At 39.9% G+C, this 20,552-nt stretch overlaps 1 protein-coding gene across 1 annotated transcript; it reads left to right on the top strand.

Moving 5' to 3' along the window:
• The first annotated feature begins 1,606 nt into the window (after nucleotides 1-1,606).
• LOC143210180 (uncharacterized) lies at nucleotides 1,607-18,743 on the top strand. Its single transcript, XM_076426775.1, has 4 exons — nucleotides 1,607-1,897; nucleotides 5,018-5,199; nucleotides 14,017-14,133; nucleotides 16,750-18,743. Exons 1-4 carry the CDS (start codon nucleotides 1,733-1,735, stop codon nucleotides 16,856-16,858), a joined length of 573 nt encoding a protein of 190 aa, XP_076282890.1. The 5' UTR covers nucleotides 1,607-1,732; the 3' UTR covers nucleotides 16,859-18,743.
• Nucleotides 18,744-20,552: the final 1,809 nt, after the last annotated feature.

Here is a 20,552-nt window from a genome sequence, read left to right as displayed (position 1 = left end):
TTGTCATCCAGTTCTGAGCTATGGTTAAAGTTTCAAGTCTCTAGCTCATCGGAAAGTGATTTAAAATTCGATTACAAGATTTGACGCATACAACGACAACTCGGCAAGCCAATATAAGCGTGGTAAAAAAGCTGGCCGGTATCAATTTCAGGTATTCAATCAATCTCATTAAGTATTAAAGCCCGAAAAAGTACGGTCTTTCTTCTAAAGATCGGATTGCACGTACGATCACGCTGTAATTCATGGTGTAACGACCACGGGAGATCTTTGGTGGGCGGAGAAAGGTTGACAGGAGCGCGAAAATTTATCGTCTCCGCTAAAAAATCCGCCGTTCCGTTTTTACAACGGCGAACGTTCCAATTATATTTTCGCCCGGCCGACGACGCGACGGTCCACGAGGTCCGTCGTAAAATTTCACGACCCCTCCGGAATGGAATCGATGATGCCATCATTCTAATTTCTTGGCTCGCGCAGGACGATGATCCGCGATTACTGGAACGCGTGTATATACACCGCCAGACCTCCTCTTTCATTTTTACTTCTTCTTTATCTTTTTTCACGAGCGAGCAGATATCGAACGGCCGAAAACCATGATCCCGAGTTCGCCGAAAATTAATGGCCTTTCAAACCGTGTTGTTCTATTAAAGTCTCCGAGCAAGCTTTTAAGTGGAGTTCCGGGTTCCTCGATTTTATGAAAGTTTCGACCTAGCCGGTCGATTTTTTGCGAAATTAGATCTGCGAACGATGCGTCTGATATAGATTAATCTTCCGCTGAGTGGTATCCTATCCTAACCCCGTGATAAATGTACGGAACCGTCCTCGGAAACATTTCTCGAGATGAACATTGTCGTGAGGACTATACAGACTCGCTGACTATACACGGTGGAGGACTAACAACGGATGCTATCGAACCCATAAATTCCAAAAATTACGAGACTTTGCACCCAAGTGGAGTAATTTATGCCTAATACAACCCCACCTTTTCGTGCTACTTCTCGCACCAAAGGGGTGAAATCAGCCCTTGAAAAAATGTTAATATTTCCTTCTTTCGTGAAATATCTCAAGAAGAACAAATGATATAAAAAAAAGTTCCAATGAAAGCTGCATGGCATTATTGAGTCTACCAAACTGTGCAAAAACAAAATTTTTTAGAATGCATATTTAAACATTTTCTTCGCGAAATGCATTTTGAAAAACATTTTTTTATTCAGTTTGGTAGACACAATAATACCATGCAACTTTTTTTTAATATCGTTTGTTGTTCTTGAGAAAGAAAACTGTACATTGTCGCACCAATTCCGTATTCGTAGAAATAGGAATCGCTGGAATCTAATTGATCGATCGAACCATTTTGATCTAATTTTCTCGAGCAGCTGTTTAGCAGCGAGCGTGTTAATTTGTACGAAGCATTCGTGAACTGTGGAAGCCAACGAGGAAGATCATGGTCGTTATGTCGCGGCGCACACAACATATCGAAGAGTCTCTCTGCCGGTACGAGCCGCGAACAGAATCTGATGCAATTCGCACTTGCTCGCGGTTTAACGACTAATTGAAGCAGGAGTTTAACGATCCGGCCGTAAAACTGCTCGCTAAACGCCGCGAAACACTCTAACCAGCGTTACCTGTCGTTATATCATCCACCGATTCGAGTCACTTAACGTCTTGCCCCTGAGCAAACAGCTTAGATAAATCCGGCTCGGTTGACCGAAGCAATTCAGTGGGACTTAACGGGATGCCGGCCGCGTGTCCGTCGTTCCGCGTTCCAGTCGTCAAACTTCTGTGTCTACTTTGGGCCTTACGCGTCTCTTCCGCAAACCAGACCAACAAAACGATGGATCGAACGAAAAGGCAATTCGAGGCGAAGTACCTCATCTTCCCTCAAGGTAGCAACGTTCAAGTGAGTCAAACTTCCCAGAGTCAAAACTCAGTTTGCTTTGCCAATCGACGTATAAAAAACTTGTTTATAATGTTAACCTCCCCGCCAAGAACATTCTCGGGTCCAAACTTCACGTCGCAAGTCATTAGTAGACTGCGGATTTTATGCATTTATTATAAATATGGGTAAGTCTAATTTAAAGAAGAGTCGGGGCAAAGAGAATTTCGAAACACCAGAGTGTATTTTAAAATTGGTGCAGAAAATTTTTATTTTGCATAAACATCCGCAATCTAGTCATTAGTAATGAACACTTTATTTTAAGGACATTTCCAGTAGTAGGGTGAAGTTGCCTAATTTTAGAAGATACTCGGCACTGCGTTCATTTATTTAGAATTTGTTCGGACTACATCCCACATATTCAAAGTAAGTAATTGCTGTCGTGGAATCCGCAATTTGTATTTTGAAGTGGTTCAATGGTCCTATGATATGTTCGTTTGTGCGATTATCATTCGCTGGGATACCTCTGTACATTCGTTAGAAATTGTTGTCCATTAATTGGTCGTTTGCCGCGTTTTTCGCTGAATGTCAGATTTTTCATACGAACTGTGATCATTAGACTGCGGATTTTATGCATTTATGACAAAAATGGATGGGTGTAATTTCAAACAGTAAAGAGATTATGTACCAGAATGTAAGAGTATCAATACATTTGTTACAACTGCATGAAACCACTAAAGAGAGAAATAAATTCTTCTTTGGTTGCTATGTCTTGCAATTAATGCATATAATTTATATTTCGGAATATCATTGAATTTATGTTCTGGAATGTAATGTCTTAATTTCAACAAACGTGCAACTTGTTCGTCCACTGGACAGACCGAAATTAATTCCATTCATTAACCCCTTGCCGTATTTTAACGAGTTAGACTCGTCACGAAGATTTTTACAAAGTCTCACAAATATGAATGTTATGTGTTTCTTTTTAGATGAAATAAAATTTGATTCGTTTGTAATCAATATTTAAGCATTACAATAAATGTAGCCATACAGAAAATATAAACTTTCTTTTCTCTTCTGCGACATTTTTGGTGATAAAGACGTTTTAATCGCTGTAACTGTAAAGAAAGGAGGGATTTAATGAAACGAAAAATGCCTAGTAAGTGCTACCCCTGACGAAAGCTATTCGATTGCACAACTCAAGTGTACATTTGTAATTATTCATATTTTCATAAAATGTTTCATAATTCATAAAATTCGTCTTATATAAAGAAACCATTACCAGATATATTTCGCAGTTGAATATATGGAATTGTTATGTAACTCATATGACTTATTTTAAAACTAAACTCAACTTTAATTTGGAATATCATTGAATAAATTTAGAATACAGCGAAATGTATTTTATTGATTTTCCTTAATTCTATTGATTCTGCCGCTCGCAATATGATATAATATACGACAGTTCAATATTAGTTGTCAACAATAATATTTAATATTTAATTTTACATATAACATTATTCGAGTACGTATGAGTATAAAAAGAAATTTAGAAATGATATATTATACATGATTATGATCAATTATTATCGATGGCTGAACCACCGGACGTGACAAAACATAATGCCAATATCTGCTTATATTTCTTTATTTTAAGTGGATCAATACATGAAAAAACATCAGTTTGGATTACAAAAAAATTTTTTTAAGGTCGAGTTGCCCATTTATAACATAAATAAAAATCTGTATTTATTTTTTATCTACATTGAACACTGCTCACAAGATGTCGTAGATTACTTTGATAGGTTACTCAGTTTTTACATTAAATTCTATTTGATTTCTTCTTTAATACGAAGTAGATAACTCAAAATGTCCAAATTTCAAGTTACCTAGTTCTTACATTCAGGCGGCGATTTTTGACAATGTCTGAATATGAAAATTTGTTAAATCATAAGTGGCCTTAAATTTTTGGCCAAGTACTGTACCGAGGGAAAAACAAATGAGAACGAACGGCGCACGCGCGACCCGTCTCCGAGGCGTTTTCCACGAGCAGAAGTTCGCGAAACTTGCGCGGTAAACGATGGCTTAATAATTTCTAATAGCCCGGCCCTGGCCCAAAGCAGCCGGCTCATTTCGCGCAGGGCACTTGTTCGTCATTGAAAACGCTCGTATGCAAAATGTAAGCGTTAAAAGGAGCCGGCGTCGCTGCGACGAGCCTCGTTAATTCGGTGATGCTAACTATTTAATGCCCTGGAACATTGGGGGCGCGTGCACACGATGCCGAATACCTGTGTTTTCCAATTAGTCAGCGCTCGCGCGTCACAAAATCGAGAATGGCGCTTGCCCGCCGTGAAGTAAATTCGTTAATGGATGGTTGGGACGCGTGCAGAAAACGGTGTGATTCCGTCAATTAATTTTCACGGCGTGCTCATACGTTGCGTGATCGAGTGCTAGATCAGTGATCGATTCTTCTTCTCGAGGCGCCACCCGTACAAATTAATTCGACAACGTTTCCAACCTGTTAACCGAGAACGACGAGCAGGTACACCCTTCAATCAAGCTCCATTTCACATTTTTGGTTTATTTCCTGTTCCACTTTTTATTTAGAAATATATTTCGGGTTCAATTATACCATAATGTGTATAGAGATACGTTTTAATCCGTGTGCACGGATATATTTAATTCAACTTCGTTGACAAAATTATTATAGATCTCTATCGCGTGAAACGATGACTGAATTAGTTTCAGTTCCAAATGGATTAAACTGCAAGGAAAAGCCGAAAAAACCGAAGGTGCTTCTCGAGCCTTGATTTCTTAATACATAATAAACAAGCGTTTTTTAGCTGATGGTGTTGGTTTTTAACCTTCTGTTTAAAAAGGAAATTGCAGCAAAAGTAGTCCGTTAAGCGGAGTCAACAGGAAACGCCAAAGAAGTGAAGCAATTACTTCTTGTATGAAATGCTACCTATAGAACTGTTTAACTTTAACTTCTCAGCGAAGCTGCAACGTTTAATTAAATTATATCAATTTCCCGGTTTCGAAGAGTAGTTGCATCAAAAGAAATTCAATTTTTCCGCCTATCGATATCCGAGTTTTCGAGTGTCCGAGGTTTGCACGACCTTTAAACGATAATTGTTTCTTCAGCTGGTTTACTGTCTGACAGTAAGCACATACGCGAAACCCTCGGGATTCTTCACCGTCGGGATCACCGCAGGCCAGGCGTGGGAGCTGCCCAGCGAGAGCATGCTATCGCGATATCCCTCGGACGTGTATCATCGTCGAAGCAGAAGGGAACTTTATCGCAAAATGGAGCTGCTACTGGAAACGTGAGTAACCGATCAATCCGTGGGCGACGGTAGAGCGGGGATTAAAGCGATTGTGGCATTAAGGCGAAGCTTTTATCATGGAGCAGGGATCGAGGAAAAACCGGGACGAAGTATAGTCGCGGATGCAGTTCTTTCCTTCCGGAAATCTACTGCCGTCCCGGGTCCTCTGCATCTCGTTTCCTGCTGGCAAACTCGGCAAAAATCGCGGTCATTCTGGCAATTTATTAGTTGCTAAATGTCGCGTCGTCATTTGCTATCTGGGAGGTTGTAGTTCTTACCAGACACACACGATTTAATTGCAAAATGACACGATAGTGGTTTAATTCAGACCTCAGCAAATAATAATAGAGCTACACGATCTAAGAAAAAGCACGTATCCCAAGTTTTTCTTAAATCAAGGCTTTAGTATTTTTTATTTCGAACCAGACTCGACATGGAGTTTCTGCTTGTCTTTGATCAATTTATCTTTAGTCATACCGTAAATGAAACATTTTGTAACACGTTGATAGAGGTATGTATATGGGTATGTTCTCTTAGTTGTTGAAATTATTTGATGTCTCTGGATTTTGTGTACCGGAAAATTGTCAAGAAAACTCGTCTCGTCTTATCATACGTATGTGTATGATGCAGTCATCCAGTAACGGTGTTCGTAATAATCGTAAAGGGTCCTGCGCCTGCTAGGACCTTGTCAATTATACGGCCTAAGTCGCTAGAGGGGTGATTTGGCACGTCCTATAGTCGCCCGCTGTTGCGATCCGCAACAAAGAGGATATTCGAGTGGATCGTGAGACGGGATAATTTTCTGATCGTGAATACTTGCATTAATTAGGCCTACCAATTCTCACACCCTATAAACATATGTAAATCATCCCCTCTCGTGAACAACAGCAATTAGAAAGACTGAATAAGTTTCTAAAGATTGTTGTACGCTATGTACACTACAAACACAGAAAAATTTCATCGAAGGATAGTTGGTACAAGCTGAAGAGACCGAAGCTGGAAAGTTTGGCCGAAGATAGAAAAGGAGAGAGAAAGAGACTATCGTCTCGCCAGGAAAGAAACTGTCGAGTGCAGTTCGAGTAGGTATCGCGTCATTGTTCCCCCGGCGAAGAGTCTCTTGATTTTCGGGGGTGGTCGCAGAGGTTGCGGGCTCTCGGAGACGCCGAACATCCCGCCGATTTCGAATCTTGGTCGTGTGTCGACGCGACACGACGGTGCCGGCTCTCCTCGGCCGACCACTTGTCCGATTCACGCCGCGAGTAATCGTCGAAAACGAGAATGTGAAGTCTCGGCAGGGTTAAGTGGCCGGCTCTCGAAGCCGATCCCCAGGCCCTCTCCTCTTTCTCTCTCTCTTTCTCTCTCTCTCTCGAGGGTGCAGAAACGTTGACCTCGTCGAAACGAAAGGCGATCGCGGAACGCCGCGCCGCCGCCCGATAGAACGTTTTACCCCTCGTCTTTCAACGTTCGAACCGGTTCCGGCTGCTCTTCGCCGGCTTGGAAAAGCTGACGGACTAAACAAAGCCCAGTCAAGCTTTCATCCAAACGTTCTCCTCTGCGAGCCGACCGCACCGTCGCTGAAAGGGCCACAGCTTTTCACGGATTGGGCGCGATTGTGCGCTCCGAATCGAGTTAACGATAAAGCAGCTGCTTTCACTGGGCTGTTTCGAGTGTTGCCAGAAGATTCCGCGTGAGAAGTTCCTGTCTTCGCTGAATTCCGGCGACAATAATCGACGCTGCGCTATGTATTCGAACCTGATTCGATGGGACCGTGTAATCTCTACTGAAACGAGAAGCTTCCAGGACCAGTCAATTCAGAACCCTATCACAATCGATGGTAATTTGACAGTATACTTTGTATTAACCTTCCCTCACTGTGTATGGGGTGCAATATTGATGAATGGAAAATTTCCACACATTTTCTAGGAATGATATTAGGTTGGCAACTAAGTTCTCCTCCACATTTCCTCAAACAAAGTCATTTATATATATTTTTTAAGCACGAGTATTTTATATCAAATTAATCGAAAAATTCAGAACTTTCCAATACAGCTCAAAAGAAATGGTCACTGAATGAGGTTATAATGATACAATAAAAGAATTACGAAACGAAAGGTCGCGAATTTAGTCGCCAACCTAATATCATTAAAATTTTTAAAGTGTTACATACTTATCTTTTAAAAATCAATCAAAGTTCAGAGATAGTTATGCAGACAAATTTTTTCTTTCATTTTGCTCAAAAAATGTATGGGTTCAATTACTATGTACACGGTTAATATTAGAATAGCAGTACACACACACATACAGAGAGAGAGAGAGAAAGAGAGAGAGAGAAGGTTAACCCACAATTTACACATTTCAATTTAACCGTGTACATAATTATTAATTCCTACTTCCTAATTAGAACGATCATCGAATATAAATTTATAAAATCGTCATACGTTTCCAAATATGTTGGCAAATTCATATAATTTTCAAATTAAAATTGCATTTCCAAATGCGAAAATTGCCAGAGTTACTATACAACTTCATTGCCTAAAACTACGACGGACATTCACGTTTGAAATGAAATTATAATTAAACATGGAAATGAGTAAAAGAGTTTGCTTACCGTTATGAGATTCAGAAGAAGTTCTTTCGCGTCCGTGCAGATATACAAGCACCACTGAAAAGAATTTATTTCATCATTATTAACTCGTATATCGTAATTACTACTGTGGTATTTCTGGTAGTTCAAACTTATTTAGATAAATGATTCTCTATGCAACCATTATTCTAGCAATGATTGTAAAATCTGATTGGAGCATGATTGATTAACTCTCTCCGAATGATACGTTCTTTACGAAGGAAACCATTTATTATACAAGACGTCGAGCTAGTAATTGTTGTCCGGTTTAGTACTGCCTCACAAAATACTTTATAACAATTGTTGTCAAATTTCTTATTCACCAATAATAAATTCGTGGTGCTAAAACATGAATATATCAATTGTTATTTTGTATCACATTTAGTAAAATTGCTCAGAAATATTTAAACACTGAATTCCTAATTTTCTAAAAAGTGTCTACATCTAAATTGTTATAATTTCGTTAAAAAAACCGTGCCACACCTGAATTCATTCTTTCACTCACTTTCGTCTAAGGTGTCTTTTCATGATATACCGGGTGGAAAAGTAACGACACATTTTTTCTTAAAAATACCATAACATGAAATATGTTCAAGCAGACTGCAAAATATTTTACAACAACCCTCCAAAAACGGTATTACTCCTCCAAGAACTACCACAAGGATCTGACGTTTTGCAACATCCTGTACCCGAGAACGTTAGACCGTGCGAGAAGCAAATCCAGGACTTGTTCGAGTATTGGCAAAGGAGAAAGACTTTTGTCGATGCCCGAAGGGCTGCATTACTCGAATGCATTACTCGAAAGGAGGCATTATCGATCGATTAAAACCCATTCTGCGAACGTGCGAGCCAGAGCGTACGCTGTGCACGCGCGAACGTTGCATACTGCTTGCATAAATATCATCGATTACCCCGATATCGCTGTAACCATTCCTCAAATTGTTCTATTGAACTTCGCACGGCCGCCAATAAATGACAGTCAAGGCACACCTTTATATTTACGCGCGGGTTCGTATTTACTTTCGACGAAGTGAAAGTAATGAATCTTAATGCGCTTCCGGTGCTTCGACCCGTTAAAATTGCACGCGTTGCGGTCTCCGTTAAGATATCCTATTCTCCACCTCTCGCTACTTGTTTGCTCCATTGTCAAGATTTGCGCTTCGTCTATTGGCCGCTTTTGATTCTGTTTGCGCAAACTCTGGAAACTGCGAAGACAAATGAAAATTGAAAATGGCGAGACTAATCCGAGAGCAAAACCTTCTTTCAATGATTTCTTCAAGAAACTTTTACTAACATATTCGTGGCATTTTTTTATTCAAATGAGCCCAAACACGATGCTATTTGAATTATAGCTAATTGTTCAATTGGCGACTCATCCTGTACTCTTTTCTCTGCAATTTCGACCAATTTTAATTAATTTTTTGGTACAGTATTTAGTAAACGAATCTTGCTAGAATCCCAAAAAAATTGAAATTTAGGAAAGAGAAACTTTTACTAACATATTCGTGGCATTTTTCTGATTAAAATGAGCCCAAACACGATGCTATTTGAATCATAGCTAATTGTTCAATTGGCGATTCAGTAGAACCTCGATTATCCGAATCCTTTAGTCTTTTCTCTGCAATATCGATCAATTTTAATTAATCTTTTGGTACAGTATTTAGCACACGAATCTTCCTAGAATCTCAAAAAAATTTCAAATTTAGGAAAGTTATTAGTTTTGAAGGGGTACCTACTTAATTTTGCCCCGAGTGTCTAACGAGACATCGTAGTAAATCCGCGCTTTGCCACGATTCCACGCAGAACGTAGTTATTTCTCCGTGTTAATAGACTCCCATTGTTCCGTCGACCGCTTCTTGACTAGATGCAGGAGCACTTGCAAACTGCTTTAACTTTTGACCTGGGATCCGTGAGATGCGACATCGATTGCTCCCATTTTAATGGCAGACTTTACGGTCTGTGACACGTGACGCTTACACAAGACATCTCACGACTGAGGATTTCTGTGGATTATAGATCAAGATCGTGGTAATTTTCAAGGGTGGCACGACGTCAAGGAAACAGACATGTCGCTGATAGGATCGTCGAAGAAGTTTCTAGACGTAGCAGGATACTGTAGACTCACGCGCAAGTTTGTATAATATAAATATAAATTAAAAGTGATGTAAATCAGTTATTAAGAGATGGCGACTAGAATTATGTAAAAATATTCTATAAACGCCTGGTTTGCCATTTGTTAAAATATTTTGGATAATTATCTTTACTAATTATCTTCGTTTAGATTGAAAATTTATTATGTGTGTGCTATAATACTAATTTAGACTATAATGGATAATTTCGTATACAATGCTGTTTATTTCTTTCGTGTTGGAAATAATACAACAGTTTCTTGAATGCCATGAACATTTTCACTGAATTTGATCTGCTCGTTTGTGTCGTAAATGAATAAAATCTGCAGTCTAGTCATAACTTCGTCGTTTCAATGAATCCAAGCATAAAATTTTCGGAAGACATATCCAAGTTGTTATGTATTCTACGAATGAGAATATCGCCTTAACACAGAGGTAACATAGAACACGGCGCGGAAATTGCTTGCGCAACACAGAATGCATGCAGAATACACGAATCTTCATACATTTGTGACACTTACAAACTTGTAGAATAGAATAAGACATCCCCGTGTTAACAAGCACAGATAACATTTCTATTTTCTTCTTCTTCGTCTTTTAGATGACGAAATTCATTTCATTCTCATTCTGCGCTTTTTTGGTCTAATTAACACCAGATCCACGAGGCACTGGAAGTCATTAATTCACATTATTTTATCAAAATAACAAGAATGTATTGATCCAGATTTTTAGCGATTTTTTTTTTTGTTAATATATATCCAAAGTATTGAAATTGAAATTCCTATGTAAAAAAATTCCATGAATTCACAATCTACTGCACATACAATAAAAAATTTGGTTTCGGCCATTTTAGCAGGTCAAAAGATATTGAACGAATATGTATACAATGAAAAACCTGGATACACAAAGTATACGTTCCTTTTGCTCGAACACCTCATTCTCAGGGTCAGTTTTGTTCTCTAGACAGACGTTTGGCTGTTTGTAAGGCACGATTTGACAAGCGGACCGAATAAAGGGCTGGTGTCTCTTTTCGAGTAGTGAAGGGAAAGGTTATCGACCGCAAGAAAGAACGAGATGGTGTAAGTAGAATAGCTGAGGCTAACCAGACAGAGTCGGGTTAAACCGTGTAATGCCCGAAAAGGAACCTGGAAGCAGGAAGGAAAAGAGAGCGCGCGAGGAGGTAAACAGTAAAGACGGGAACCATCAGCTGGTAAAGGTAGATAGAGAACAGCATAGAGTGAGACAGAGAAGGCGTATAGACAAACAAGAGTGTCACCGTTTTGGCGAGAACAGAAGTTATAGGAGAAAGAGATGAAAGAAGCCGTATAGTTTTTTGCGAGCAGTGTATTACAGTACGACCTCGATTAATATAATCGAACCCAGGTTAATCGAGGTTCCACTGCATAACCAACCGATCAGCGATTAATCCTTTGCGCTCATTTGTCGAGTGTGACTCGACATCGGAGAAAGGAAAATCTACATGAAACGTGTTTTTATATGTACGTGGTTCTTCCATTATTTATTTAAGTCTTATTTTACCACGCTTATATTAGCTTGCCGAGATGTCGTTGTTGTTGTATGCGTCAAATCTTGTAATCGAATTTGAAACCACTTCCCGATGAGCTAGAGACTTGAAACTTTAAACATAGCTCACAACTGGATGACAATGCAATATTAAAAAAAAAATTTTTTTTTAAACTGTGCGTCTAGGAGAAAAAAGAATTTTAATATTAACCGCCACACCTCGTCGCGCGACACTCGGTCGTACATCATCGCGTTTAGCGATCCCCACTCCGCGCGCCAGAGCTCCCTACTCCACTACGCGTTCCCACTCCGACTCATCCCCATTCCACTGACCAATTTCGGACTCCATCGAGAGACGTCGTCTCTCGGATTCATCCCCTCATTCTATCTAGCGTATTCCATATCTTACCATTTCATTCCAGTATTACTATATCTTGCGTTCCATTTAAAAAAGATTAAAAAGTAGAAAATACAAAAATATATAAAAAAAAAACTTTTTAAAAACCACGCTTATATTAAAATGCACTAAAAAGGAGAAAATAAATAAAGCGTGGAGCGCCCACGAAGATTACGTCAATATAGTTTAGCGCTCTACGCGTTTATTTATAGTCACTAATGTCTAAAAAAATTATTTTCTCCTTTTTAGTGCATTTTAATATAAGCGTGGTTTTTAAAAAGATTTTTTTATATATTTTCTTTTAGATAAAACAAATATAAGTTCCACAAATATAAATTAAAACAAAGTTCGAGAGCTATATTTCATATAATTAGTAAACAAAATTGTTTAAAAGTAGCAGTCAGGGAACTATCCTTTGAAGTAAATTTGAATTGTGTTGGCAATAAAAATTGAAAAATAATTCGGAATTAACCCCTTAAATTCTATTTTTATTGTACAGAACGAGACAATTTCAAAAAGTATTTTGTCAAAATTAGTGTGTTAGCCAACTAGGGTAAATATCGTTTTCTAGATCGGATAGTTTTCGAAATATTTTGAGAGAGGATATATTTTTCATCCCCTAGATAACCCTTGCCCTATAAAGGAGATATAAGTCAAATATTTCAAAAAGCTACATTGCATTAAAAGTAGCAGGTTACACTTCGATGCAATTTCTCACCAGTACACGGTACTATCAAGAGCAGACTTGTTGTGCTAACAAGTGCAGAAATCATTTAGCAAAGAGTCCGAAGAAGATGGATGTCATCCATAAACGCGTTTCCTCCTGTGCCCGGTCTTAACACGATTTCAAGATTGCGTCGTGGATTTCCGGGAGCCGCGATGAAACACGGCAACTGCATTATTCCGATCCTAATAGCAAAGCATAGTACTCTATAATTGCCAGTGTTTGCTTCGGAGGTGAGCGGCGAGGGTTGGGGCGGGGTTAGCTGGAAAGGGCGGAGAGGATCCCTGTAAACCTTCGCCGGTTTACACCGAACCGCTTCGTACTCACCGGTATCAACGCTCGACGGTATTATCGCAAACTTAATGAATAGACCACCGCCTCACGGACAGCCTGACGAAGATAACGAGCACGATAGTGATAAACGATCGCAGTCGGTCTCGTGGGGAACATCGCCCGACCGTGACACGCCGATTTTGATGAAACGCCTCGCGCGCACGGGGCTCCTCTCTCTGCTGTTTAGAAAACTACTCGACGCGTGTGCTTTTATATAATATTTTAGCTGTCTACGTTTCCGCTAAGGGATTGAAACTACCCGTCACCTTATCGCACCTCGATCATTTTTCTTTGCACTGTTACATTCTGACGTTTACCTCCCAGCCACGCTCCAGCCAATTTAGATTGTACGGACCGTTTCGTTTATCTTGCACTCTTCAATATCTTCGTTACTTCCGCGAAACGCTATTAAACAATTGACGGGCTGAGAATCACGGTGGTGTAAGCGATTTTGAAGATCCTTAGTCGACAACAGTCCTAGAGCAAATTCGTTTAATTCAGGACGACCAATTTTGTGACACGTCATTTTTATCTTTCAACGTCCACTTTTCCAAGTTCTCTTTTTATCCAGCCGAGTTCACGACCTGCAACACCATGACCTTCACGTGACCTTGAACGAAAACTAACACTAGTCTCAAGGTGTATTTGCGGAGCAACTTTGTATATTCTCCAGTTAGCACTTGTCGGAAGCCTATTAGCATAATACTCAATGGCTTGTTATATTAACACTAAACCTACCACCACCGGTCAAACTTCCAGCTTTTTTATTTCACAATTATTGAAATATTAAAAATGATTTCGCACGAAATTACTGTAGTGATATCTTTAGTAGAGCATGTATTACAATAGAAGCCGCACAAAGTCTAAATAAAATCAATCTTGTCATTTTTATAAAGGAACATGTGTACCAATTTAAGGCTTGTAAGGCTCGATAGGTTTGGTGGTAAGAAGAACTTGAGAATCTTCTGTATAGCCGCCAATCATAAACGTTTAATATTAAATTAAATTAAAAAGTAAGTTACGCGTTAACGTTAACGCGTGTACTTGCTGAAGGAATTTCTCTGATCGACGTATTTCTTTTGCGCAGACAGGGCAAAGATGGAAGGGCTTGCGTCCTCGGGGCAATCTGCAGGGCCGCGATGCGAAATCGAATAAGAACGGACAAAGGAACCTTCTTCGAGGAGATTATGCGTGTCGTGTTCTCGTAAGTATCTTACGATTGACTGATTACTCCTTTCGGTTTGAGAAGTGATGCGGACGTGAGAGGGTCTAACATTAAGTCAGCCCGACCCGGCAAAGAAATCGTCTTCTTATCGAGTTCGTTATTGCACTGCGGATTTTATGCATTTACAGCAACAATGAATACGTAAAATTTGAAATGGTAGAAAAATTAATATGAATTAAGAGAATTGATGTATTATATTTTCAATTCTATCAAACTGTTAAAAATATAATGAAGTATTTTGAAAAATGTATGAAAAAGTGTAATTGAAAAATTACATGTCGAGAAGTCGATTTTCACTGTTGAAGTTTATTGAGAAAATTCGCAACCGTTCTATGTTGTGACATGCAAATTGTAATTCAAGTCACTATTCAGATGGAATATTCATGGAATATTCGAACAACCAAATACTTATCGGAGCTCTGGATCGCATGAACGATGACTGGCAGAATGATTTGTCGAAGGAAAATTGAAGAGAAAACGATGTGGCGAACGGAAGGCGCTGATTAATCAAACGTCCCGCGTGCACGTGGGAATGCAATCGAACTGGAACAGTCGTTGAATGTCTAATCGATTATTAGCTAAGAGATTGATCAAGGCGAACGTCAACCAGCCCGAAAATTGAATAGGGAAACGGTGAATAAGAAGTTTCATATCCGGGACAGAAAAGGCTGGATAAACTTTCATAATCTTCCAGGATAAAATACATTTTTATCGAAAAATTGCAGTACTTTCAGCCATAAATTTTGCATCGAAAAATTTAGAAACATGAACACATCAAGAAACAAAATCATGTTCTTTCTGAAAGTAAATAAAGCAGATTAGTTTTATTTGAACAGAGAAATTCTGTTTTATTCGTAGAAATCGAGAATCACGATGTTTAAAAGAAATTCTAGTAGATAACTCTGTCATGAACTAGCAGCTGAATTCTAGCTGAATCGGTCCGCCAGTTCCCGAGAAATATAGATTGCCGTTTACGCAAACACCATTTCGCGAAAAACGAGTTAAAAGTTTTAAACCCTGCTGTAGGCACCGCTGGTGTAGATGTCTATTGCAGGCCACAACTTCGTTAATTTTATGGATTATCAAATGGAAGTTTTCGGGGGTGTAGTTTAAAGTTAACACAACCGAGTTAAAATATTTTTGTAAAATCCGTGGAAAAATGTTCCTTCCAGGTATTTCATTACATCAATATCACTCCATTGGACCATATTTTAATAACGCTTTAATCTCCAATTAAATTAATAATGTTGCTGTGGGCTACGAACGATTAAAAATTGACACCGTTTTTAATCGTTTGTTACTCGTAAACTAATTAACCAATCTCGGTGGAATTTTCATCATGAATATCAATCATCTAAATCTACAAAACACATTGTTTAAATCTCCGTTACAGAGGAAAAAATTGTAAAAAGCAACTTTTACTATTTCTATCGCGATTCCGACCAAATGCACTTTTCCAAACATTTTATCCCGCGAAATCTACCAAACTAATCTCTCTAGCTGTGCAGAAAAAGCTGACAGCATGTGATCCATTTATAAAAAAAAAGTGAAATAAAAATGTTTTCATGAATAGCGAGAAACAGAGACCAAATGGAAATTTCGACTATAAATCGTTTCAATAATCTTTGAAATTAATTGATTATGTCAAATTCTACGATGAACGGATAAAATCCGCAGACTAGCAAAAATTCAATTTTAATCGACCCGAAGTGTTAATCGAATGATCGAAACCAGCCAGCGTTGGAATCCCAGCTGGCTTGGCGTGTCAGGCAAGAGCCTACGAGTCGGAGTCACGGGGATTTTATCCTGTGGGAAAGGGAGTGGAGAAAGGAGTGGGATCGTCGACGGATACAGCTGTCATCAAAGTGTCGTCTCGTCCACGTAACTTCAAGTCATTCCCAGGATTCTTCAGCGGCTCGTGGCGGGGTTACACTTTCCCGATAACGCGTTGAATTTATTCATGACATCCGGCGTGACGCTTAACGTCCCCCGGCTTCAGCAGATTCGCGGGAAGTTCGCAGACCGCGTCCAAGCGGCTCGCGGAATATCCTTCGACAACTTCTCGTTCCGCTTTTAATAACCGTTCGGAAAGTTTCAGCCGCGCGAGAACCGTGACACGCGGGTGGAATGAGGGACGGGGGCGGGGAGGGGGAGCTGGCGAATTGCAAAAGAAGAAGGGGACCATTGTTCGAGGGTAGGGAGCAAGTTCGAACACGGGGTTGCCTTTCGATAATTAATAACGCCGGTGAAATGCGGCGCGCGTTCGACCCGGCTGAATATTTTTAGGTACTTTATCGCACGGAAAGAAAAACGTCGCAGGGTGGGGGGATTTACGAGAACATAGCCCCCCGCCGGAAAATTCAGTTGCGCTTCTTCTATCTCGTCCCGTTACGCGCTGCGAACTTTCCTGCTGGAAAACTTAGTCAATGGGGTATCTCTTCTACCGATTAAATCTCCTCTTTTCACTTTACTTAGCAAAGCATCCCCCTATCCTCTCTCTCTCTCACTCTCTCTCACTCTTCGAGTAATCGCGTGCTCCTTCAAGATATTCTTTCCTCCTCCTTTCGGATTACCCGACGATTTTTCATGTTTTAGATTGCCCGGCGAGTTCGAAGACGCGGACACCGTGACCGAGTACGAGAGAGCGTACTACCGGCAAGAGAATTGCGACGTAATGGAAGACAGGTGTCCGGACGGCTTCTGAACCGACAGAATCGTTCTTCTTAATTCTCCGAATGAACTGGAGAAGCCCAGGCATGCGAGAAGATCCCTCGAAAGTACTCCAGTTACGTTCTGTTGCGGGCACCGCGTCGTGTCCGTTCGACGACGGCACTTTATCTACTTGCCGCTTTATTAAGGGGGCACTGTACTTTGGAAACGTGAATAATAGACACCTTTCTGGGGTTTCGCTTTTTCTCGGATGGAAGTCGATGCCGCGAGAAATACTGTATCGGTGCACTGCTGTACTTTGTGCAGGAGAACGATTTTCTGCGCCCGCCGCGAGAAATGGGAGCTTCTTTCTTTGTTTTTAATCATTTCTAGAGTTATTTATATTTTTCTACTGTCTCGGATTATGGCTACTCAATTTTTTTACGAATAGATTGCATTTCTTCCCTGTATTTCGTTTAAAAAACATGTTGTGGAAAAAAATTTCTTTCCAACTGGAACAATTTTTACTGGATACCCTTGTTTGATAATTTATTTGTTATAATTTCTTGGAAAAAGGTTGACATTATAGACGTCTATAAACCCACAATTTTTAAGACTTCGAAAAATCCTTTGAGATACTTCCATATGTCGCCGCGAAGACATCAACATATTCAAATTTCCACAAAATCCGAAACAGTACTCCAATAAGTTCGTTTCTCGGTTGTTTCCTATATTTTATGTGAAAAATACATTGTGAAAAAGAATTTCTTTCCAACAGAAACAATTTTTAATGGATACCCTTTATGTTTCCACCACAAGCATCCAAAAACTCATTTTCACAGGTTTGTTAATTGTTATAATTTAATGAAAAATCACTACAGAGGTCTGTAAAACGAACAATTTTTAGTTTTTCAAAAAATCCTTTCCGCATTCGAATTTCAACAAAAATCGAAACAGTACTCCAATAAGCATCCGACTTCGCAATGGCCAGGAATGATTTGGAATTTTGGCGGAATAGGGAGTAATTTGGAATTTTTTTCGGATTCTATAAATTTTAATAAATCCCGGTCTAAGTATTACGAGGAAAATTGATTTTTCGAGATTAATGAAGAATCGTGCCGCACACGTATGACGATTATCCGCGAATGAGCGTTCAAAAAAGGACGAGCCGCGTTACCATTAAAAAATTCAATGTGTGCAACGCGGCCGCTACTCTTCGAGAGAGTGTTTTCCATGAAACACGATTAATTTTGCAACGAGCTCTGCCATTGTCTTTCCATTTCCTAGACGGCTCTAAAAATTACAGCCGCCATACACGTGTTAAACATGAAAACCTCGTAATCGTGAAATACTGGCCGCGCCGGCGAACGCTGCCTCGGACGTAACGCGACAAACTGCTTTATTACCGGCGTCTAATATTAACGCGACAGTCGTTGTGCATTCTTCTGCGGTGGGTACGGAACGATGCATGTTAGACTTTGCTACACATTGTGACCCTTCCATTTTCTGATTCTGTATTATCGATAAATCTGTGGTTGCAAGGAAAAACTCCGCATGTCACAATTTTAAAAAATTTCAGTTTATGCATTAATTGCGATTTATAGAGTATAGGATTCGCGTCTTTATCAGAAAAAAAGTCATGAAAATAAATTCGAAAGGCTTAAAAACATAATGCAATTGAACCAATATCATACGGCAAAGCATTAGTAACCAAAACTTTAAACGGCAATATCTCGGAAGTGAAATTATGTGACATGCGGCGTTCTTCCTGACAACCACAGAAATATGTTCTTAACACTAAAACTACCGAGCCTTAGAAATGACAAGAATGATTTTATTTAGACTTTGTGCGGCTCCTATTGTAATGCGTGCTCTACTAAAGATATCTGTGCAATCATTTTTATTATGTCAAAATAATTGTGAAATAAAAAATCTGTGATCGGTCATTTTAACCAGTGCATGAATTGCCTTCCAAAAATTACAAGATTAAATTTATTTAGATACTGCAGGATCGTATAGCGAGATATGCTACAATAAAGAAACTTATTCACACTAATTTCTCGTGGCAGCACCATTATAATTCCAACAATTCTAAAATAAGAAATCTACGACCGGTCATTTCAGTGTTAAAACAGCCAGCTTAAATTTACGATTCTTTCAAAAATCAATGTAGGAATGACGTTTTAATTTCCAGCGATTTCCAGCAAAGATATAGGACCTAGAAGATTCAGGGAGCTTTACAATATCTGTGTCCGGGTCAAATAGCCCAGCGTGCGTCGTCAAAGGGGATCGACATGTTCGCGACCATACGAGGATCATAATTTCGAATCGGCATCAATATTCGGCAAACGTCATGAATGGACTCATTAGGCTTACAATAATATCGTGTAGCCGCTGGAATAATATGGAACCGCGTCCTCGAAAGCGCATCCTTCCGGGGATTGGGAGCTGGTGCATGTATTTTGGTTGCAGGAACATGCGTCTCACCTGCGACCCGTGTGCAAGTGAGCAGACTGTGTTTGCGCGTGCACACGCCGCGCCGCCGCCGCCGCCATGCAATTCTCCCTTTGAGAATGTCAGCCAGCTTCCATTGCACATCATTAACGCGGTTCGCCGTCGCACCATCCACGATTCCTAGATCCGGAACGCCGACGCCGTCTTCGCCCGTGTACGGATAAGAATCGATTCCTGTCACGTAATCGATCGTTCGAATCGATGACGAGACAGACCCTACTATCTACAGTTGCAACGGAGGAACACCGGAAAATTCGAAAATCCCTCCGTCCGAGTTCCATTTGCACGGCTGTACGAGCAAACCGCTTCTAGTCTGATTAATGACGGCACTTTATCCCCTTGCCGTTTCATTAACAACGACCGCGTGTCCATTGACTGACACCTGAATGAACATAAATTCCCTGGAAAACTACAGCCGCGTTCACAACGACACCATGAGAGAGCGAAACGGGGACAGGGAGAAAAAGAGGCACGCGATTGAGTTGTCCACGCGCACGAAGACATCGCGGGAAAATTGGTAAAGGCTTCATTAGACTGCGGATCTTCGTGCGAAATAAAATGTTTCTATTGGTTGTATCAACGGACATTCTAATAAATTGTGTAGTGTTTTAAAGGTCGCATTGAACGGGCACAATTTAGCTTTTTATAAGCTACTTTTAACTACTCTTAACTCAGTTTTTTCAAGATCATCATATTGTATGTCGCTGAATTGGTATTGGAAAAAGAATGAAATTGTACCCATTCGATGCGTCCCTTAAATTCAATAAAAAATATGGTTGCCCCCTTTTCTCACGTCAATTTCCACCAAACCGAGGGCGTAGAATCGCACTATGATAGTCGAGACATATTTCTAGAATACAGTCGATCTTTCAGTCAATTTAAAATAATTACAAATTTGAAAACAATAAAAAAATAACATATTAATAGCAACGCTTAAGGTGGCCGACTACAGGAACAATTACTTACGAACGATGATGCAAACGGGTCAAAAAAAAAAAGAATTTCGGCCTCGCGCCCGGTTTTTTTTTCTGGGACAACGTTGTCGAAGCGACATGATACTATAGCTGACGTGCATCAAACTTTCGCTCGGGATTATCGTCGTTCCGCGGAACGACCCGTTTGGCCGGGACATCAAGGATTCATTTATTCGGGAAAGTATTGGCCGGGCCGCAATTTCGGGAATTCCCCGTCCCCGTTTAAAATGCAGCGACCCGTTTAATTAAGGGCCATCGGCC

This window comes from Lasioglossum baleicum, chromosome 7 (genome assembly GCF_051020765.1).
Source record: "Lasioglossum baleicum chromosome 7, iyLasBale1, whole genome shotgun sequence".
NCBI lineage: Eukaryota > Metazoa > Arthropoda > Insecta > Hymenoptera > Halictidae > Lasioglossum > Lasioglossum baleicum.
Note: the sequence above shows the minus strand (reverse complement) of the source record. Positions and strands in the feature narration are given on the sequence as shown.